This window comes from Varanus komodoensis, unplaced genomic scaffold (assembly GCF_004798865.1).
Source record: "Varanus komodoensis strain SLA01 unplaced genomic scaffold, ASM479886v1 scaffold5, whole genome shotgun sequence".
Lineage (NCBI taxonomy): Eukaryota > Metazoa > Chordata > Lepidosauria > Squamata > Varanidae > Varanus > Varanus komodoensis.
Window position 1 is genome coordinate 47,193,380 of NW_025336087.1, and position 24,444 is coordinate 47,217,823.

Sequence of the window (24,444 nt, forward strand, 5' to 3'; positions counted from 1 at the left end):
ACCACCACCGCGGTGGTGGAATACTTGATGCAGCCCAGCCTCACCCAGACTGCCCCCAGGTAAGTTGAGTTTGAGACTAAAGTTCCTATTATGTCTTAAACAGACAACTCTGCTTAATATCAGTATACTAACATAAAAGCTAGCTAAAAGTGGGCTAGATAGAACATTGGGCCCAGTGCTCTTCAACATTTTATTAATGATTTGGATGGGGAAGTACAGGGAACAATTATCAGATCTGCAGATGACACAGAATTGGGTGGGAAGCAAATATCCTGGAAGACAGAAAGAAGATTCAAGTTGATCTTGATAGGTTGGAGAGCTGGGCTAAAAACAACAGAATGACATTGAATAAGGATAAATGTCAAGTTCTGCACCTAGGAAAAAGAAACCAAATGCAGTGTTACAGGATTGGGAATACTTGGCTCAGCAATACTGCAAGTGAGATGGAGCTTGTAACTGTTGAAGATCATTAGCTGTATATGAGTCAATGATGTGATATAGCTGCAAAAAGAGCAAATTTTAGGCAGTATTAACAGAAGTACCATTTCCAAATCATGTGAAGTACAAGTTCCCCTTTACTCAGCACTGGTGAGGACTCAGCTGGGGTACTCTGTCCAGCTATGGACACTACAGCTTAAGAAAGACACAGACAAACTGGAAAGGGTTCAGAGGCAACAAGGATGATCCAGGAACTGGCAACAAAGCCTTCTGATGAGAGATAGAATGAACAGGACTTGTTTAGCCGCAAGAAGAGAAGTCTGAGGGGAGATATGATAGCACTCTTCAAGTATGAGTACTTGAAAGGTTGTCACAATGAGGAAGGCCAGGATCTCTTCTCAATCATCCCAGAGTGCAGGACATGCACTATTGGGCTCAAGTTACTTGAAGCCAGATTCCAGCTAGATATCAGAAAAAAATTCCTGACTGTTAGAGCAGTATGACAATGGACTCAATTACCTTGTGAGATTCTCAGCTGTCCCAAACTACAGGCATTCTAGAGGCAACTGGACAGTCATTTGAGAGGGATGGTTTAACTGGGAGTCCTGCACTGAGCAGGGAATTGGATTTGATGGCCCTCTGGCCCCTTCCTGCTCTGCTATATTATGATTCTATGAAATTCCCTGTTTTATTTACTTATTACATTTTTGTAATACCAATACAAACTGCTCTCTGAGCAGTTCACAATACAAACCATAAAATATAATAAAATGCACTATAAAAATGTAAAACTATAGTATTAAATAAAAGTAGAAACCAAAGTAAAACAGCACCAATGCAATGATTTAAAATACAACAACATGTATGAAACAAAATATATTGAAGATGCTTGAAGATACAAAGATGAATTTGGCTTTGGGTTTTAACAGAGTGACTCCTGTTGTTTCTGGGAACTCTCCAAGGTCCTGTGATCAGCATCTGGTAGCCATCTGTTTCATTCTGCTCCCCAAGTTTTTGCCGGAATGGGAGAGTTCTAACAATTAGAAAATTTGAAGGAGACCAGTACAAAGAGCGTGATAATCATACTTATGGTACTGTTGAGCTCTTGGACTTTGATCTGACCTTTGTGGCATATTTAGTGTAATGAATAGCTTAGCCCTGTTGAGATCTTTCTACAAGCACATTGTAGAGTCTCAAAACAGTTTATATATCATACATTCCCTTGCTAATTGATTAACAAATTTGCTCATGCTATTCTCACCTGGTATAATACTTTTGCTTATACTCTGATGAGAAACAGCAGGAGAAAATACTTCAATAGCACAGGTAAACACTATTTAGAACTGAGGAAGATGCCATCAAATTGCTCAAACATAAAATATACAAATATAAATATTATTTCCAAGCATTTGCCTTATACACTTTCAAGGCTGTGCCTTATTTGTAGAATATTTAGTTCTTAAACTGAATGTTACTGGAACTGGTTTAATGCATTCCTCCCTAGCTAATCCATTTGTTGTTGAATTACTGCATAACTGCTTGCACAACTGTCAGAAACATCTATTGTCTAATGCCAACAACATCATGGATGACAAAAACTGTAACATTTTTTTATGTCCACACACTGTGAGTATTGATTTTAATATTTTAAATTTTATTTATTCAGCATATAGGACTACAATTTATCATTGTTTATAGCATTGCAATGAATTATGTATCTTTTTGCTATATTCCATATAGACCTACAATTCATCATCCTCTATAGCAATGAAATGGATTTGTTACATGTCTTTTTGCTGCATCCATATACTCATGCAAAACTTACATCTAATGTAGGAAAAGAAATTATATCCTTTACATTCATGGAATCAACACAATGGAAAAAGTAACCTGAAATAGATAATTGTTAAGGGTAACATTCTACACCTAAAGAAACTGACAATATCCTTAATTAGTGTTAATGGATTGGGATAGCAGCCTGCAATATGTAGGCTAATGTGGGCATAAGAGGACATTTCTGAACAAACATGGTTAGGATCAGATTGCAAAATGACACTGGGATCTTTTATCTCTGTGTGTAAAGTACTTCCAAGTCATTTCCAATGTGTGAATTTCAACCCTATGAATGAAAGCTCTCCACAATCTCCTCTCCATAACAGTCCTATTCAACTCTTCCACGTTCAGAGTTGTAGGTTTCTTTCTGGAGTCAATCTATCTCATATTTGGTCTTTGACTTTCCCTAACATGATTGTCTTCTCTAGTAAGCCTTGCCTTCTCATGATGTGTCTGAAATATGACAGCCTTAGTTTTGACATTTTTGCTCCTAGGGTATGCTCTGGCTTGATTTGATCTTGGACTCACTTGTTCGCCTTTCTTTCTTTCCAGGGTATCTGCAAAGCTCTCCTCCAGCACCATGTTTTGAATGCACTAATTTTCTTCCTATCCAGCTTTCAAACCCACACACTGTGATTGAGAATACAAAAGTTTGGATGATCTTGATCTTTGTCTCCAGTAAAGCATCCATATATGTGATGATATTTCTAGTTCCTTCACTGTTGCCCTTACACGTCTCAGTCTTTGAATTTTTTGGCTGCAGTCTCTCCACCTGAAGTGATGACTGAGCCAAAGTATGTGAAATCTTTCACAATTTCAATTTCTTCATTATAAACAGTACAATTCTGTAATTCTTCTGTCATCATGATTTCTGTTTTATTAACGTTCAGCTACAGTCCTACTTTTGTGCTTTCTTCTTTTACTTTTATCAGGAGTTTCAAGTCATTGCTGCTTTTTGACAGTACTATGGTATCATCTAGAGTATATATCTTAAAATAGATTTTTCACCAATTCTGGTTTTTACCAGAATAATGTATATTCTATCTGCCAACAGAATAAAAATTCTGCACCCCACATGCACCACCTGAATCTGCTGTAGAGGTTTGGGAGACCCTCTGGAGCAAATTTGGAGGAACATTGGTAATGCAGGAGGAGGAAAGGAAAATCTTTGTATATGAGCAGAAGTCTGTCCACATGATGATGGATGTATATAAGGGTACAAAGCACTGTTTTAAGATTAGCATTGTATACTGTTAATTATTAGCATTGCCACATGTTTCTTTGCAGAAGGAGTTATAGAACAACAAGCCATTTGGTTCCTTCCAGTCCTGGACTATTTCCATGAAAGTTGATAATTACTAGAACTATGCAACTTCAAAAATTATGCTTGAGTTTGCTTAATTTCCTCTACCCTTTCCTTTTTTGGAGTGGGGTATCTGTCTGATCATAATCAAGTGGGCAGGGACTCTCATTTTAAATCTTTCTATAGTTCTTAATAAATTCTAAGCTAATAATGACAGCAGAAGCAGAAACAACAATAAACACAAAATGCAAGATAGTCTTGATTTATGGTTTAGGTGCCTATGTATTTTATCATTTATGTTCAAGAATACTTTCCCTTAAATTACAAATAAGCAGAAGCAATATCAGTTTGTTAAATAACCAGTCATACAATTTTTCAAAATGTGAAATGCTGGCACACATAATTGAAATTTTACCTGTACATTATAGTTATGGGAAAATTCCCAGTATTTCACAACTGAGATTAAGATGTGATTTGAAAAGACATTTTCAGATAATATGGTTATAATCACTTCTCTCCAAGCACTGCATTAAGAACAATTTTACTATAATGCCAGCACTAATCTACTTAAGACAGTATCAGATTTTTAATTACAGTATGTTATTGTGTTTTAGTCAGTTCCTGATGTCCTTTAAATAATCCCTCATTCATGCTATGTGAGTTTATCAGAAATTTGTTAACCAGGATTGAATGATGTCTCAAAATTACAGGCCTTTGTGTAGCGAAAGCAAATGAACAAGTTAGTTGCAACTACATTTGTTCTTGGTATAACTTCCTGAGCTAGCTGAGGATTGGTAAGAGCAACACCATCTACTGACACTTCTGAATACCTACCAGCTAGTAATGGCCATGGCAAAAGTTGTGGGGCAGTATTGCTGGCCATTTCACCCTGGCAGATATCTTCACTTTCAGTAATCACTCCACTGAAAACAATGGTAGCAGAAGCTGAGGCGGAGTTAGCTGCACTGGGTTCAGACATATCTAAGAGCAGGGACTGAGCTTGATTTAGGAAGAAGAGTGCCTTTGGATCCCAGCAGCTCCAAAATGGGTAAGCTCAGCCTGCTCCCAATACACCCCATTCTGGGATTCTATGCTCTGACAGGAGCACCACCATTGGTAACTTTCTTTCTATGGAACTCAATGTGGTTGCAGTCTGGGCTTGTACAGTAGAGTGTTTTGCAGCAGAAGTCTCCTTTACCAACAGAGGCTGCTGAAGGGGCATCTATGCCAAATCCTAATCATGTTGAACAGTCAATAACAGGAAGTTAAGAATGCTGTCTTAGTCATAATTGATTTTGGCTGGATTGGGGGCAGTGTTTCTTGAAATAAATGCAAGCAAAACCAAACTACACATTCTCACTGTAAGTGTAATTCTGACACCACACACACAAATATGGTCCCAAATCTGTCCCAAACAGTTGATGCCATTTTAAAAAGCTGACTGTGGCACTTGCATTTATTTCTTTTCTTGCTCTTAAAACCTGTCAGCTTTCTATGCTATTTGCTTTTGTATTCATTACAGATACCATCAAAATGTTTACATTCCTGATGTAGTACATGAGCCTGGCGTATTAATCGTAAAATAGTGAGCAGCTAGGAACAAGTTCATTTAAGCAAGTAAGAGTCTACTAGAAGGTAACTACAGTCCACACTGTGCTTAAATTAATGTAGAAACAGGTGCCCAACTATCTTAGAGTAGTATTAATGTGTATTAATACAGCAAAGGAATTAATCTCCTGTGTCTTAAGGATTTTTTGTTATAACTGTAACTCAACTCTTACTTTGCTTCCAGGGCCAATGCAATGATTCCTGCAGCCATAGGAGCAGATGCTGACGTTCCTGTGTGGCTGTCTGTACAACGTTGCCTTAAGTCTGTAGTGATCTGGAAAAAAGGAAAGCCTGGGATTGAGATCATTGTTGCAGGGGTCAAAACATGTTTCAGTTGTCCAAATGACTTATGGAGAGTTGCAATTCCTGTTACTACTGAATGACAGAGCATTTGAAAATATGCTTTATTTTAAATATCTTGAGAACAGCAGTGAAATTACAGGCAATGAGTGAAAACCAAAGCCATTAAAATCATGGGGAGTTTTATGACCAAGTTTGATCAAATAAGGGAAGTATTTTTCAACATTTTATGGTTAATATTACATGCAAAACTAAACTCTACTGTAGCACAAGTTTTATACTTTCTAAGACTAGAGTAACAACTATTATTTGTACTTGAACAATATGGTAAGATATTTTGCCCTAGTTTTTCAGCTGGAACATCATACAATAAGTCAAGGAATCCTGTATAGGAGCTGAAGTATTTGCTGCAAGAAATCACAGCCCATCAAGAGTTTTCTAGACCTGTATTACACGTTATCTTCTTTTAAGTGAATTTGATTAAATCCATTTGCATCATTTATTTTGCCAATAGCTTTTTCAGATCTGTAATTCTTTAAATATGCTGCACAAAATAATTCTGCCATATGACTGAAATGGCAATGTGCTTTCTTGCATACAATTGGCACTAGATGACTGCCATACTGTTTCTGTACTGCTTTCATAAAAACTGTTGTTATTTATAAAAAACAAAAACTTTACATTACAGTTCTAGTTATACATGGAGGTGTAGTATACCAGATACCTGATGAGGGCTGCATGGTTGATGATATCAGAAGGTGTGTTGCTGGCATAGCCAGCCCCAAGGCTCAGCCCTGCACTTACCCTAGAAGGTGGGAAGGACTTCCTATCCTTCCAGATCATACCATTCAAAGGTAGCCCCCCACCGGCTGCAAAGAAACCTTGTGCATTTAAAACCTATAAGCTGTAGATAGTAAGCTAGCCAAAATCCCTCTGTGACAAAAATCAGGATTCTGCCCTTTCAAAGCAATTTAGATGCTGCCATCTACTGAAAGGACAGTGTGCCCAGCTGGGGATAGGCTGACTCTGAAGGGATTTTGAATGCTGCTTAGAAGGAATGATGCATAACTTCAGAGGTATTGAATATCTCAGTGCATCCAGCCTGGGATGCAGCAGTAACTGCCTCTGAAAGAGCAAACTGCCCCAGGCTGTCAGGGCTCCCCCCCCCTCCCCCCGCAAAACCTCCTAGTTATACCATGCTGCTAGAACAAGCCCTCTGCATTTACAGGTGAGCAGTTCTGTGCTCAGCCTAGCCTATCTAAACTTAGTTCATCAGATACTTTTCTACAAATCACTTACTCTGAAGATGTAAGGGAGAAACTGCGTTTCTATGCAGTTATTATGAAGGCAAGCCATCAGTCTTTCTCTGATGCTATCTACTGGGGAAGGTTAGTTATTCAGGTCAAACACAGTCTCTTTTCTTTGCCGATAACATTATCACGGCTCTCACCCTAAGCCTCTTATTTTGAGATATTTCTTATTCCAATGTTGAGCCTGCAGCAGTGTTTGGAACATTTTTAACTGCCAACAACTTCAAGTTGGTTGTTGCCCAAACAGAAAATAAAACCTTAATGAAATCCTGAAGGTACAATTTCTTTTCCTATTGCAATGCTACATAATAGTTTCAGTTTCTACAAGGCACTGGAAACAGGAATAATTTGTTTAAATGAAAAACATGCTAAAGTCTGAGAGCAAATTTATTTAAATTGTAAATTTAACTTCCAAATTCTGGGCTGCTTCGAAGCCCATTAACTTCCGGGTTTACCAGTAATGGGAAGCCGTGGTTAACAATGGCTTTCCTGCTTGGCTCTCTCAAATGGTGCAGCAAAATTATGGTAAAAGGGCTGTATATGGTACAGACAATGGTTTGAACATCCAGACCAAACCAATCAGGATTGGTATGATTCTAAATGTGCGGTTTCTCTGATAAGAAAAGTTTCTCTGCAACACTGCTTTAACTCTAACTGCTTCCTGTTGATATCCATCCTATTTTATCCTGACATATGGTTGTAGGATGGCGTGTAAACCAAACCAAAAGCAAACCAAAGAAAATACACAAATAAAGTGAGAAAAGAAAGCTGTGCTGGGAGCATTTGTTATAGCTTTGTCACCTGGTTAAATAGGGACATGGGCATAGTGCTTAGAATGTTTGACTAGGACTCATGAAATCCAGGTTCAGGTCCTCACTTGGCCATGAAGTTCACTGGGTGAGTTTGGGCTAGTCACTAACTCTCAATCTTACCTACCTCACACAGTTGTTGTGAGGGCAAAATGAGGAGGAGCGGGAGCATTGTGTAAGCTGCCTTGGTTTACTTGTAAGAAAAAAGGTGGAATACATATATGATAAATGAATAAAATAAATAAGCTCTAAATTTCAAAAGATTGTTGTTTTGAAGGGACAACTTCTCAGTTGGAATTTGCATGCTTATGTTCACACCTGCATATTGTAACTTTTCAAAACATATGACCATTTTTAATCATAGCATGGGTAGCAAGAACTACACAGTGAAAGTACAACTAAAAAGTACAATAGATTATTTGGTATACAGGAAGGAAGAAGTGTATTTTACTTTTACAGGTGATGGAGTATATCAAGGAATATACTGTATACAATGTGTAAATTAATTTGTAGGTGAATCTTACCACCAAAATGAGACAATCTTAAGGCTAGGAAGAACACTTCAGATCTGTTTCTCAATGCTTTTAGGAGCACTGCAGAATAAATTCTCATCCTACAGTTGTAATGATACTTTTCTCCCTCAGCTTTTGGGCCTAAGTATTTGGAAAGAGGAGCAGCCAGGAGTGTTTGCAATGCGGACAGACAAAACAGATCCATTTTGGCACAGGAAGGTTCCTCAGAGCTCTGGGTCTAATTCTGCATCCAATATGATGAACTTCTACTATAGTTTTCTCAAATTACAACTACTGATTAATAATTTAGAAATGTGTTTCTATACAAGCAAACTTTAAAAGCAACACCTAACTTATTTCAATAAAATAAAGCCATGATCTACAATCCTGTAAGCAGAGCTTTCCTTCTGCAAAGCTGTCAGAGGAATAGATTCATTTCAGTGGCCCGACCAGCTTTTTACCTTCGGAAGAATAGATACACAAGCCGATCAGACCACAACTCCACTGAAGGTGAATGAGAAAACCTGAGCATGTGTCACTGCACATAGGGCTCTCAGTCAGGGCATAAATATTTTTGTTAGCCTTTTATTTTTATTAAATATATTAAAATACAAAAATGATCGTAAGAGGGGTTATTTAGCACTTTATCATGGTATACCGCAGAACACCTTATCTAATAACATTCTCAGGAAGCTAAATGAAATCATATTTCCAAGGAAACAGGAATAAGAGAATAAAATAATTGCACAAGAAGCAAGATATCAAACATTTTACCATGAATCAAACATTACAAAAAGGTCCACGGTGAGGCATTTATCTCAGGAATGTTATTTGCTGGGAAATCAAATGATTGCATTCCTATTACTATTACTTATCAAGAAGGCCTTAGAAACAAGCCAGAGATATAACATTTCTCCACACTAGCAGATAAAAATAAAGATGACCACTGGAATAGAGTTACTTCTGAATTTGTCTTTAAAATTACTAGTTTGAAAAGAACAAACTTTCCAAGTGAGATGGTGAATGTCTATGATTATTAGAAGGCATGGTAGACAATGTTTTCAAAACCAACAGATATTATTAACAACAAGAGAGTCATAAGGAGAAAATTATAAACAAATTTGTATCTCTGATGGAAAATGATGGTTGAGAGAATAAAATTGTTCTACCTTCCTTTCAGTAGGAGGATGAACAGGTATTTTTTGTTCACTGTTTTTTGTGCAAATCAATTTTTGACTGAGAAGAGTTTTTGAATTGTTTTAAATTTGCAAACTTTCTGTTCCTTCATCTATGAATGTGCTAGTGACCAGCATATTACATTTTCTAAATAAGATGAAATATGAGTAATCTGCAGGCTATGAACGAGTTCTGTTCCTGAGAATGTCCTTAAGTCAGATTTGTATATAAGTTGGATCACATGTATATATTTTACCTTTCTATGCATATAAAACAGTTAAGAAACACTTCCATATTCACTAAAACATCTTAAACACAATACAGCATTTTAATAATGATAATATAGTAATAGTAAAGAAACTAGGGGTACTGAACAGAGAAAGAAAGAGAGCATCTGTATGGATGGGTGTTGGTATACAGTACTATAAAAAAACAACAACAACAAAAAAGAAAGACCTACACGGCCATTGAAGATGCGTCACCAAATGTGTTCCATAGTTCACTAGAGATATTCACAATTTTTTGCTAGAGATATTCATAGAGGGTTTATAGCAGTCCATGCATGCTGTCTGTCCATAACCTGGACATTTGTAACCCAGGGACTACCTGTATTCATCTACAGAAAGGTCTAGTTAATAGCCTGTCTTTTCCCCACACCATGAGATAAAAAAACACTTTGACCATGTTGAAAACTCCACATACTATTTTCCTGTCGTAGGATTCTCCACTGCTGTAAGTTGTGGCTAGTGTAGATGCACATTCTTCTAGATACCAAGGTTTTCGGCCACTTTCAGCTGTGCTGCTAATGGAGATAGTGTAGATACTATTGGTGTAACCATCACAGGAACAATGATCTTTACTTCTTCCGCCATTTCCAGATGCCCAAACATAAATGGATCCCAAGTTGTTTCGGCCCTATTTTAAATAAGCAGGGAAAAGGAAATTAGTTAATAAGCAAATAAACTTGCTGTACCTTTTCTCCTCACCTACAATTGAAAAAAATATGTCCAAGTTAAACCAATTTTTATCCTCATTTATTTCTATGGGGAATGTTAAACATATGCTTAAATAGTACCGTAAAGTGCTTAGTACTGGCTGGTTCATGCTTAATTGAGAAGGAAGAGGTAAGAGACTTTTCACTCAAATAAATTCCAAGTGTTGCCTTTAACATACACAGCCCTAAATGGCTTGAGACCAGGACATCTAAAGGACTGCCTATCTCCCATATGCTCCGCTTGTTCACCAAAGTCTTCATCAGAGGCCCCTCTCCAGGTTCTTCCCCTGAGTAAAGTGAGGGGGGAGATGGCTAGGAGAAGGACCTTTTCTGCAATAACAGTCCACTACTGGGATTCTTTTATCAAAAGAGGTTTGCCTGGCACCATCACTTCTTTCTTTTAGGTACCAACTGAAGACATTTTTATCTTGCAATCGTTTTGGTGGGTGAATAGTTATAATTGGTATATTACTGTTATTGCTGCCATGTTAAGTGTTTAGTGCCCAGATGATACTTATATTTATTATTTATTCTATTAAATAATTTAATAAATTATTTATTAAAATGGACGTTTAAAGGGTTTGATTGGTGATTGGATTGTTTCTATTTTTTAACTATTTCATGGCTTTAGTGTTTAAATTATACTGTTTCATTGTTGTTTTACGCTTGTTTATACAGGCTGTCCTGAAAGCCTTTGGCTAAGAGGCATGGCATATAAATGTAATAAAAAACACAATTAAACATAAATCAAGCAAAATTGATCAGTAGTTAGAATTTAAAAATAAGGTACTAAAAGAAAATGAGTTCTTAGGAAAGATTATAATTTATACACTGTCCAAATGACTTGTACCCAATTTATGATGCTGAAAATCCCAAAGGCTTGGACAAGTTTTTCATCACATCTTCCAACCAAACAGTTCGCTCTCTTTGCTAAATGCTGACACTAGTAAGTTCTATAACATAATGGGCTTCCTTTGACATTTCTGCTTTGGACACTCTAGATTACTCTTTTTAACTTGTAATAATGTAGGATATATCAGCACCAGAAATTAATAATTCAGTATTAATTCTTTCTTGATAACTAAAGCTGTTCTGCAATGCTGGGAGTTCTGAGACTTTTTTCTGTTTAAATATGCAAAGGATTGTGCCCTTGACTGCATTAGATGAAACTTAACATTTTAGTTTAAATGCTGATTTAACATATAAATTGTTCCTAATCCCTCAGATAGGATTCTCGCTCTGATTTGATTATATTTGGAACAAATATAGTAAGTGTTGGAACTGTAGAAGTAAAGGATTATGGAGTTCCAGCCAAGGACAGGCAAGAAGCAAAAGCAAAAGGTGACAGAAATAGGGTCAGAATCCTGATTGCAACTTCTCAGTTATTATCATGTGGAGACAAAAAGAACCATTACAATGATCACTGCAGATAAATAGAAGAAAACAACAAAAGACATAAAACAAGAAACCTCTTCCAGAAGATCCAAGAAAGGCAAAGGGAATTTCAAACCTAGATTAGGAATGCTATGCTAAAGACAAAGAAGGGAACATAATATCTGATCAGGAGAAAACAAAGAGAAGGTGGAAAGAATATACCGAATAACTATACAGAAAAGATTAAAGGATGACAAGTGGAATCCTATGAAAAAGAATATGCAATATTACAAAATGATGTGAACCCTACTCTGAAAAAACTTGCAAAGAATAAAGGACAGGAGTAGATTGGATCTCAATAGAACTATTCCAAGCTGCAGAAAGAGAATCAGTCCAAATCCGAACAAAATATGTCAACACATAAGGTAAATAAAACAATGGCCCACATTCGTGCACACACATACACACGCCTGTAGTTTCCTGGATACATCTGCATATGTGCTGGATTATAATAATAGGTATAACAGCTTTAGTCATCAGGCAGACACAGAAATGAATCTGGAAAACACACATTGTCTGAGGCCACAAAGCTGCAGCATAGCTACACAGGAATTCAAACATCATTATCCTAATGTATAGTCAACACTCAAGCCACTGGCTACAATGACTCTTGCTTACTTATAGAATGCTATGTAAAATAGATTTTGTACAAAACCCATAGAACAGGGTTTCGCAATCTTTTTGGACCCATGAGTACATTTGCAAATTTGAGAAACTGCTAATGGCAACACTGCAAAATGTCTAACAGTGGCTTACCACTTTGCATCTACTTGTCAGCTCTATGGATTCTTGGCAGTGTTTTACGCAGCAGTCTTTTCTTTCGTGTCTACTGGACACCAAAACATCTTTTTAACAAGTAATTATCTAATTCAGCTAATCACTGGAGGTGCAGTACAATTTTAGTTGAAACTTATGTTTTGGTAATGTGCACTTGAGGCCTCTTTTTGTGAGGAGACTATTACACATATAAATGTTGTAATGGAACAGAGTATTTGCTGCCGTATACATACATACACTCTTTGGAATGATTTACATATTTCATGGAAACTAACAAATGGAAGGGCAAATGGATTCTCTATGTTCTTTTGACAAAAGACTGTTTACAAACTTGGAAAGATACAAACCCACCTCCGATAACGCAATGGACTGAGGACATTGTGTTTCAATATACGTATGGACAGGTGGCCTATAAGTAAGAACTTGAAATAGAAAATTATTGGATATTGGGCATACTTTTAAAGAACCTATGTATAATTAATAGAAAGTTGTATGCATTTCATTCAAATACATTTATGCAGTTTGAATAAAACAAGAAAAAATTAAACACTGAAAAAATTCAGCTGTTTTTGGAGGTTCTTTGCTAATGCCACATCCAATAATCTATGCCCTGCATAACAATTCATTGTGGAGTCAGGATGTACTGCAGACAGATATATGTACTACAATCGAATTAAGAAAGATTTTGAACATATACCAAGTCAGTCAAAAAATCCAGTCATTTAATCTAGATTTCATTTTCATCAATGCATTTTCTGCTGAGAATAATGGAATCTAAATCAATACAGGGGAAAAATCTTTCTGTTCTCTTTTCAAACACAGCACTCGGTCACTAATAAATTAAATACGAGGAGTTTAATAAAATGTTCTATCTGTAAAGGCAAGCTTTCCCCGCAAACCATACAGGAGCATCCCAAGTTATCCAGCCTTATGTTTTCATAAGGTATGTATAAATAAAATACAAATTCTCATTTGAAATCATTTCAGGACTAATTTGCAAGTTAAATGTATTATAAAGTTCAGATACTTCAAACAAAATCAATCTGACTAGCCAAGAAGTATATATCTTGCAAGCTTAGTTCTCTGTTCTCTCTCTTTCTCTGTTTTCCCGATTATTAGTGACAAGAAGTTGAATGTTAACAACACCTGTAGCACACTAGACCTTCTGTAGATTTTAAAATTCAGACAAATTGTAGATGATGATAACATAACAATGGTAAGGAAAAAAGTGTTCTCATTTGTGTCATGGTCATTATTTTGAGCAGAGTGGAATCAGAATTTTTGCTGCTGCTTCTCCCCTTTATCTGTCTTGCTAAAAAGATATTCTGAATAGAGAAACTGTATAGTTTTGTTATTCTTACATATCAAATATCCCATACTAACAAATTGTTCTTCAGAGTCTATTAGAATTGATTTCTCAAACACTTTGCACTTATTTAATAGCACCATCCAAAGACTTTTGAACTGCCATGAACAAGTTTTGGATTTCCACTTTACTTCTCTTGCCTTGTCTCTTCCTTCCCATTTATACAATGATTTTACATACAAGTGTAAACTATTATATAATGTGATTTCTGGAGAAATCATTTTCATTATTAACATACGATAACTAGTGATAGCTAATTTCAACAAATCATATGGAAGCGCTCCGTTGATCTAATTCTTTTATTCTCCTAAGCATAAAACCACCTTCCAATTCCTCCCCCAAATTAGCCAACACTAATAGACTTGCACTGTAAGTGCTCTTTTGTGAGTTAAAAGCAGTTGTGGTTATTCAACAGATTTACCTCAATTTTAATTGATTTCCCTTTCCTATTGCAGACATTTCCACCAACTGGAAATCATAAAACAAGATATACAATGGTTAAAAATTGCAATATTTGGTAAGAGCAAACTAAAGTAGATGGCAATAGGACATTTTCAGTCAGACAATCCCAAAGTGTTTCCTTTCAGAAACAAACTCAAAAGAAATGCAGTAGCTCTAATACTGATGCAATATGTAGCACGTGCAGTTAAAGGGCTATAATACAAAATCCAACAGACTATCAACCAAAATTTGTGGAAATCCTACCAACATAAACATCATTCAAGTCTATACTGCAACAACAGATGCTGAAGAAAAAAAATTGAAGACTTTACCTAGGTGTTAAAGAGGAACCTGATCACGCAAAAGTAGGAAACAGAGCAGAATTAAATGTCGTAGGGCAGCCTTTCCAACCTTGTGTCTTCTAGACACATTTGGACTAGAACAACCAGAATTCTCAGTCAATGGCTGGATGGGAATTCTGGGAGTTGCAGTCCAAATGCCTCTGAAGGCCACCAGGTTGGGGAAGGCTGTTGTAGGCAATATGGACTAGGGATAACATATAAAGCTGGAGATTGACTCATATAATTCTGTGAGGCCAAAATCTGTTTATAGCAAATCCATGCTTCAAGCAACTAATCAAATAACTGTGTGCATGGACATCACTAGACAGCCAATACAGAAATGAAACAGACTATGTAATTGGAAGCAGGAAATGGAGACGCTCTAGTCTTGCTGTCAGAACAAGATCAGAAGCAGATTGTGGTAGTAACCAGTAATTATTAATATCAACAGAATTATTAAAAGATGCATAATACCAAACTGCCACTAAAATAACATTCTGAGCAATAGTGATAGCAATCAGCTTCACTACTTACGTGGCATTTTTCAAATCACAGAGTTTATACTATCTCAATGACCTTTATTATAACTCTTAAGCCAATATTATCCTCAAGTTGCAGATCCAAAGCTAAAGACTGGAATAATGTTACCTTTTTAAAGATAACTTATAGTTCCTCACTTCTTAGCAGTGCGAAGACTTGAACTGAGGACTCCCTGGCTCAGACTGTTTGCTTTGACCTTTCAGAGAGCTGACATTGCATGGTAAAACTGACTATACTGAGTAGAAAGTCAGCTCACATAAATGGTCTCCTCTACTACATAGCACCCATACAGTTGTATTGCAGATAACTACCAGCAAAGTAACTACAAGTGAAAACTGAGCTTAAAATGGTTTCTATACCAGTACATGACAAAAAATCTCTGAATATGTTGACTTCTCTAAAATTACTTTTTCATAATTATAGTTGCTTTTAAAACAAAACCAGCAAGCCAGTTGCACAACAGCAGTCCTGTCAACTCATGGCCAACCATAGCACATAATAATATCAACAGACATGGTGGGTCACGAAAGTCTGGACCAACTCTGAAGGGGTGGGGTGATAGTGGAGGAGGAGGATAGTGGAGTATAGTAGGGATAGACATTTAGTATGCTTGTCAGTCAGAGAAATGTGCTGATGCTAACGTTGGCAAGAGTTCCTTAATTTTCTTTATGGAGTCTTAATGAATATTTAAAAGGAGAAAGGGACAGCAGAAGATGAAGTGGCTAGATGGAGTTACTGGGGCAGTAGGTGTGAGCTTGGGTGGACTCTGAGGGATGGTGGAGGACAGGAAAGCCTGAAGGAATGTTGTCCATGGGATTGTTTTGGGTCGGGCATGACTTTGCAACTAACAACAACAAAAATGAATATTTAAAGTGAAGTTTGCATCACCTAAGAAACTTTTCTTCCATTGATGGGCTGTGCACAGAAAGGCATTGTGTAACTGACTGATACCATGCATGTTAGTACTAGGTCTATGGCATAGGTTGCATATTGGAGGAAATGCAGGGTTGTTTACAGTACCATTCTGAAACAATTTGTGCCACCCAATATTCTAATATGTGATCTGTTGGACTTATAGTGTTGCTTATTGATTGTTTATACTGGTCAGAAACTGTGGAATTAAAAACGGTCCTCCAGTTTACTGAACTATGAGATTATTTCCTGAAGCAGAGGGAAAGATGGAAAGCTGTACCTTCCTATTGGAGTCCACGTCCACTGGATTCTTCCCTCCCTTAACAGGCACCTGACAGTAGCTATTCCATCAGGTTAGAGCAGAGGAAAAGATGAGAATTCAAGCCACTTAACTAGGTCTGCTGAGAAATGATGGTGTTTCTCCGATTTTGGAATGGTTTCTACATCAGATGATCATTGGAAGGGCTACAGTTTGACTTGAACTTTTCTCTGCATTTGCCTTTTCCTGTTCCCACCACATCACTTTTTTACTTTCATGTTGTATCATTTGGATTTTAAGCTTGGGGACCTTTTGGGTTGAAGAGTATATAAAGCTGTCTTAAATAAACAAATATAACCCAATTGGCCAAAGGTTGGTTGTTTGTTGTTGCTTCCTTGAAGAATTCTTGAAATGGATTTTCAAGTTAAAATGTTTGCTCTTTATTTCTAATACAACTTGTGCATCCAATGGCTGGGGAGGCCACTGCAGCATCCTTCAAACCATGAAGAGAGACTGCTTATAGAGTCTCACAGGCTAGGCTGAGTCCCATCTCCACTCTCTCTTTGCTTGCATAAAGTCCATTTTAATTCTCCATAGCTGAGAAGAGATTGGGTCACCTCAGCTACAAGTCTGTCTGCTAACATCTATACCCACAGAAGGCAAGCCTTTGCAACTTTTCATGAAGGAAGTTTCACAGCAGCTACATGAACCTATCTGATTTAGCTTGATATTTCCTTGCTTTCACAGGAAAAAAAATGAAAAAGTTTAAATGTTACTTAAGTTCTCAGGAAGAATAGAAACATAACAGAATTCCTATTCTAGACTGTTACAGTTACTTTATATGAATAATATTGGCCTAAGTATACTGAAAGAATCGTAACAGACTATGTAGTAACTTAGAACTCTGTTGTTCTTTAGAATAACAGCCAAAACAGCTTCAAGCTATTCCCTAAAGAGCTATAATTAGTATTTAACAGTGCAAACACAACCAAGGAACGAGTGCTGCTGGCTGGAACCTGAAACCCAAACCTGTGGAATGCAAGACATTTCACTTTCCCAAACACAATAAAATCAGCGACACAATCACAGGCACTGTGCATTTTCACTTTGGCTTGCTATTCAAGCTATTAATATTACTGTTAGTCCAGCCTCCCTCCTTCAGAGAGGTATTCCTAAGCATTTCTCTCACCGGAAAGCTGAAAACCTTACACTTGGTAGTATTCAACATCTACTATGTATATTATGAGAAAGATCATTTTAGAAAATCAGGACTGCAATACTTTTATTGACCCAAGTTATTTTGCTGAACAAAATCCACTCCTCCAGTTGCCTTTCTACCTGTAAAGATACTTATTATGTATAAGTAAAAAGTAGATGTGGGACTAAGCCTATATGTGTACATTTATCTTTCCTTCTTTTTAAATCACATTTCTGTTTATGAAATGTGTGTCATGAAGCCTTATGTTTGAAAAACAATGCTACATATAAGCAACATTAACTGAAACATGGCCTGAAAACATATGGAAAAACCTGGTGAACTTAAGCAAACTTTGGCCTGGTCACTGTCTGGCTCAAAGATTATTTGGCAAACTTATGCAATCCTCTTTAAGTTTATGAAAGAAAGGTGGATGTATATGCAAACAAACAATAACAATACTAAAAAAAACTGACTTCCACACCAAGAGTTTGAGAACACTTTTGTTTCTATCACCTGCCTGCAGCTGGGCTTGGAAACACCTGATAATATCAGGTTCTGAAGACAACTTTGAGTGAACTTTTCCATTACCAAGAAAGGTTGAGATAACTGAGGCAAGCTTTCACCCTTGTTATTGTCACCTGATGTTTCGCCAGCTTGAACATAGTCCCACAGAAGCCTTAGAACTAACATGTGAACAGAAGCAAGAGTCAGTGCTGTAAACTTTTCAACCACTGGGAATAACTTCCATCACCTGGGAATAAGCAGGATAATCAGGAAGAGGGGATAGCATAGGGATATTCTTGCTCTAATCATATGTTGCTGGAAGGCAGAGGTATATGTGTATGTTTACTGAGCAGGGAAACAGTTGCTATATTGAGCAGCATGCAAGTGCACCATTGCTGGTTGGGGAGGCCATGGCGGAACACCGTGTGAGGTGTTGCAGAGAGTGGGCCAGGCACTTGGGCTCTGCAGACTGTCCAGGGGATATGTCATTGGATTCTGAAGTGGAGGGAGAGGGCCACGAAGCTCCTTCAAGGTGGCTTTCTAAAGTTTCCCAGGCCGGCTATGACAGCAGGCCTGTTTCAAAGAGACAGGTGGGTTTGTAGGAGGGGAGGAGGAGTAGGTGTAGGTGTAGGACCCAGATCTTGATCCAGTAATGTGGCATCAGAAAGAACAAGCTCCCTAATTGGAAGGCATTCCTAGTTCACACTACCTGGCAAGAACCACCCTGAGGGTGGAGCCAGCAGAATTACTGAAAGAGAGGTGCTAAAGAGAAGATTCTAGTTTGAGTTCAACTCTCTTTACATAGTAGAGGTTTATCCTTTCACCTGGATGGAATGCTATTTAGCAGTATTGTTAACTGTGAATTTTCAATACAAATCTACATTGGAAAGAATTGTCTTGAATTTTGGAGCCTGAGTTCTTAAGGAAGGAACTAACTCACAACAGGTGTGAATGGCTTTTATTTTGTAAAGAAAAAAATGGCAACAAAAACCTGTTAGACAATGAAAATGATGTACTTTTAGTTTGTCTTCCTTTGCTTCCTCAGACTATCCAGGCTGAATATTTAGGGCAAACCTAGAAGTGAAGTCGAAACATGTAATCATATGTTCCTTTTATCCTATGTATGTTGCTTTCATTGGGAACCTTATTTGTGAAAATGTGAAAATGAGATAGGACTGTGAAAATGAGATAGGAAGCATAGCTTACTATTTCCCCCCAAGTTTTCTTTCTGAAAATTGCTCATGTTGTTGCTATGTGCAATCAAATTGTCTCTAACTCATGGTGGCCCTATGAATGAAAGCCCTTCAAACTGTTCACACTGTCCCACCTGTAACAACCCTGCTCAGCACTGCTATGTTCAAGGTGGTTGCTTCCCTTATGAAGTCAATCCATCTCAGGTTTGGTCTTCCTTTCATTCTTCTGCTACCAATTTTCCCTAGCATGACTGGCCTCCTCATGATGTGCTCTAAGTATGACAACCTGAATTTTGTCAATCTTGCTTCTATGGAAAGTTCTGGCTTAGTTTGGTCTAGGATCCACTTTTTTGTCTGTCAGTCCAGGGTATCTGCAAAATTCTCCTTCAGCATCATGGTTTGAATGTATAAATTTTCTTCCCATCAGCTTTCTTCACTCTCCAGCTATCACACCCATGCATAACGATTTGGAATATGATAGTTGGGATGACTTAGTCTTAATCTCCAGTGAAACTTCCTTACATGTGATTATCTTTTCAAGTTCCTTCATTGTTGTCCTTCCAAGTCTCAGTCTTTGAATTTCTTGGCTGCAGTCTCCCTTTGAATCGATGACTGAGCTGAGGAATGTGAAATCTTTCACAATTTCAATTTCTTCATTATGAACAGTAAATTTCTGTAATTCCTCCATGGACATGAATTTTGTTTTCTTAATATTCAGTCTTGCTTTGTGCTTTCTTCTTTCACTTTTATCAGGAGTTTTTTTTTCAAGACATTGCTTATTTCTGCCAGTGGAATGGTGTCATCTGCATATCTTAAATTAGTGACTGTTTCTTCAGCCAACTGTTACTCCTTTTCCTGATACTAATCCGGCTTTCTTTATTATATTTTCTGTGAACAGACTGAACTGATAAGAGGATAAAATACATCCTTGTCTGATACATTTGCCTGTGACAAACCACTCTATTTTTCCATATTCTGGCCTAAATGTAGCTTCTTGTCCATGATACAGGTTATGGATCAGAACAATGGAGTGCATACCAATTTGTTTCAGGACCATCCATAGCTTCTCATGATCCACACAAAGACTTTACTATAGTCTATGAAGCATAAACTGATATTCTTCTGAAATTCTTTGGTGTGTACCAATGTCTTTAGACATTCTTCCCTAATAATGTCTCTGGTTTCCATCCACAGTTCTTCTGGCTCATGTTCAGCTGAGTTCAGTAATGCAACTCTATTTATTATGTGGACTTTAAATTCCTCAGGAATGTTATTGAAGTTGTATTTTGGCATTATGCTTCTTTTAGTAACTTTTTGAAATCAAGGTTTCATGGTCACTACTAAATCCTTTGCTTCCAATTACATAGTCTACTTGATTGTTATATTGGTTATCTGGTGATTACCACGTAGAAAGTTGTCTGATTGGTTGTTTGAAGTATGTATTTGCAATAGTTTTTTGGCTTCACAGAATTATTTGAGTGGTCATACCTTACTCCTAGTCCATATTGCCCCACAACAGTAATCCTGCTCTGTTCTTTTTCCTAGGATGATCAGCATGCTTGTTTCGGTGTGTTATCAAGTTCACCTTGAGCACCTGAATGAAAGTTTTCAATTTCTTTTTCTTCAGCATCTGCTGTTGGAATGATGGTTATGTTGATAGGTTTTCCACAAATTTTGTTTGATATCATTCTGTATCCTGTTATACCCCTTTACCGCTTGAACTACATCTTGCATCAGTACTAGAGATACACCAATTCCTTCTGAGTTCATTTCCAGACTGAAACATTTTGATTTCTACTTTGCCTTGATTCATACTTCTCACATTCCATGTTCCAATTGCATGTGTTTTGCAGCATCAGACTTTCCTTTCACCTTTGTGCTTGTCAGCCACTAGACTTGCCTTCCACTTTGATCTAGTTGCATCATTAACAACAGTGCTATCTGCTCAATGAGTGCCTTCTAACCCGGATATTTCCTTTTCTGATACTATCACTTTTTTCATGTTTGATTGTTTCATTGTAGCGTTTTCAAGATAAGAAGATCAGAAATGGTTTTCCATTTCCTTCTCTGCACAGTACTAATCAGAGTTAGCTTGAATATCACTGTCAGTGTCTGAAAAATCCTTTGCCAGTGTCACCTTCAGCTCTACTGCTGTCCAGTTGGTGCCCTTCAGCAGTTTCTCTACCACAGCACCATTAGAGATATCCATTCTCTTCTGCTGATGTGACAGTTACTCCTGAAGAGAGATACATCTCAGTCTTGTTTCTCTGCTTTGACTGTTCTGCCTTGGGTAACCCTGCTAATAGCCTAGCCTAATGAGAGAGTCTCGCCTCCTGGTGGCATTGCTTTCTGCTTCTCTGATATTTAAGAGAATTAGGGGCAATTAGCAATTGCTGCTAATTGCCCCTAAATTTGTCATTTACTGTAACAGCATCTTTGGGAACACATAGTAATTTCAGAATATGACAGGTAAATAATGGAGGTGGAAGAGACTAATTCCTCCATGCATGCTTCGATTCTGATCTGAATCAGGACACCTTACAGATGTTATTTTTTATATATATTTGTTAAAAATATATTTACATAGAGACATATGCATGGTTTGGAGAAAATGAAAAAGGAAAGATCATGTCATAATACTAGAACACAGATTTATTCAATTAATCTTTGTGGTGGAAGATTCAGGACAGAATTTCACACAGCAGAGTACTAAATTAAAGATTTTTTTTTTTTGACACCAGAAGTAGTGATCACTACTGGTTTGAACAGCTTACAAAAGGAACTAGGCAAATTCCTAAATGATAAGGCAAACAATGAATCTAGTCATGATTGCTATATATTACTTCCGGTATCAGACTAAATATGCTTCCTTATAACAATTGTTTGAGAACATGCATGGGAGATAATGTTGCATTCAAATCCTGATTCTGGGCTTCTCATTAGGGCATCTGCTTGCCCACTGTGGGAACCGCATGAAGGAATGGATAGGTCTTTGGTCTGATCTAGCCCCATCTTTGCTTTTGGTGGTCAGAATTATTGACAGAATAGTTTAAGCTACTCCAAGCAAGTGAGATAGTATGTGGTATGACTATCAGAAATAATCAAAATAATAAATGCTTAACCAATGGAACCTGGTACCAAGGATAAGAGATTGTTTGAAAAGCTTGAAGCCATACAAGGAGTCTTTGTCATAAAAACATTCAACACACAATAAAATAATTATTATGCACGGAAAAGGATCCATCAGTTTGAAGTATCTAAACAACTTGAATAGTTTTCTGTACACATGCCCAGCCATGCAAGCCCAAATATATGCACATCTGTTAAAAAATGGGCAAGCACCTCTCAATCTGTGCAGGACTGTGCTTGCATTCAGTTACCTCAGTTTTATAATGTTAATTAATTTTAATTTTGTCAGTCAAATGCTTTCAAGACAGTCAATTAAAGTTTCACCTTTTGACTGAATCAACTGTATCCTGAAGCTGGATTAAATGAAAATGAGAATTACACAGAAATGGATTTTGTTTCTAAGTTTCACAGTACTATCTAACAGATCTAGCTTTTTGGTACTGTTTGTGTCTCTCTATCTTAGTCCAATGATGTCATCAGCAGGCAACAAGAATAATTACAATGCTACCTCCTGTGATAAGATGCAGTGCTTTTGAGACAGAAAATGGCATGGGAGCATAAACAAGAATGAATCAGCTGCAAACAACATGTGATAAGACAAAGACTAAGGTGGATAGAAATAGTTATTCCTGCCAGAAAATAATACAGAAAAATGCAATGTTATTTCAGTCTTTTATTGAGTGCAGCATTCTTTGGTCAAGATGACCCAGGATCCTTCTAGATGGAGAACTCCTACTGCTACCAATCAAAAATGCAGCCCCTCTATCTATTTCTTCATAGCAGGTTTTCTTTTTTTTAATGTGTGTGGAAATAAAATGATAGAAGAAGAGATGGGATGTTACAGGAATGTTAGAAGCCAAAAATGTTGTTTGGACCCCCCCCCCCGCAAAAAAACCCCTTCCATGAATGTGGCCAGGTGAATGAATGAATGATAAAGGTTCATCTAGAAGCAATGAAAGGGCTTAGAAAAGCCCACTTTATCTATCCGTCTACCTATTGAGATATAGATATAGATATATACGGAAAGAGAGAGAGAGAGTGCACATCCCATCCCATGGTTTATCACATGAGTGTGTGGAAAAACACATACAAGCTTTTATTGGCAAATCCAAGAAAAAGCATATTCTGTATTTTAGTGCATGATGATGCATACACAATGCTCACAGGAATCAGGCAGTTCAAAGCTGGCTTTAACTACATGCAAGACTGTGGCCTCAAATCCTTATCCTGAACATATCCTTAGCTGGAAAACCTCAGTGAAATCAAGTACTTAGGATCACAGCTTACTGAGCAGTTTGAATGCATAAAAACACCACCTATCCTTTATAGTTACAGTTTTAGAGTGCTTTTGGAGTCGTTGTTGCTTTTTAAAAGCTCTTTTGGAATGTTCCAAAGTTCCTCCTTCACCTTCTGAAGATTGACAGTTGTTTTGTGATGGTAAGAGAGCCTTCTGTTCATATCAACACTTTGAACATGCACTCCAGTGCCAAAGCTGGTGAAGCAAAAGAGATGAAAAGGGGCAGTGATGATGAGAGGGGAGGCACCAAGCAGAGTTCTCACAAGAGGCTCAGCAGCACAACATCTGATCATTAATGTCCATCAAAAAGTTTGGCTCTCATCCAGCTCACTAAAGAGAATGGTGCAGTGGGAACAAGAAGAAGGCCACTATGCCGACCCAGGCAAAAAGCCAAAGTGTCTGATTTAGGTTTCAGAGCCTGTCTTCCCATTCTCCATTGCATTAAGACCAGAGCACTGCAGTGCGGGACTCCATGAAGTGCAGATAGAACACCGCAGATGCTTGCGTCACGTTAGGATGTGGTTCTTAAACACTATAGCAACTTATTCCAGACATCAAAATTTGTTTTAATTTTCTAGACTCTGATGGATATTATACTGGTCCCTTTGGTTTTGACTAAAGTCTAAATGAAGAAACAGAGGGTATTCTCAGGGGTTTTATTGTGCAATGGCACTGCCTCATTCATGTAATCTTGCAAGAGGGTCCAGAAAACAGTATATTCTACTTGTAACTCTCCCATATTTTTTCTCCCTTTCAACAAATACACTAAT

The 24,444-nt window shown here is 37.4% G+C and overlaps 1 protein-coding gene across 2 annotated transcripts in view; it reads right to left on the minus strand.

The window, feature by feature from the left end:
• PCSK5 (proprotein convertase subtilisin/kexin type 5) overlaps window positions 1-24,444 on the minus strand; it is a 250,488-nt gene that overhangs the window by 123,140 nt on the left and 102,904 nt on the right. For both annotated transcript variants that reach the window (XM_044445944.1, XM_044445943.1), the window contains exons 8-9: window positions 9,992-10,204; window positions 5,356-5,456 (exon numbers count right to left, since the gene is read on the minus strand). In XM_044445944.1, the coding sequence (XP_044301879.1) occupies window positions 5,356-5,456; window positions 9,992-10,204 (314 nt within the window). The remainder of the gene's footprint in view (window positions 1-5,355; window positions 5,457-9,991; window positions 10,205-24,444) is intronic.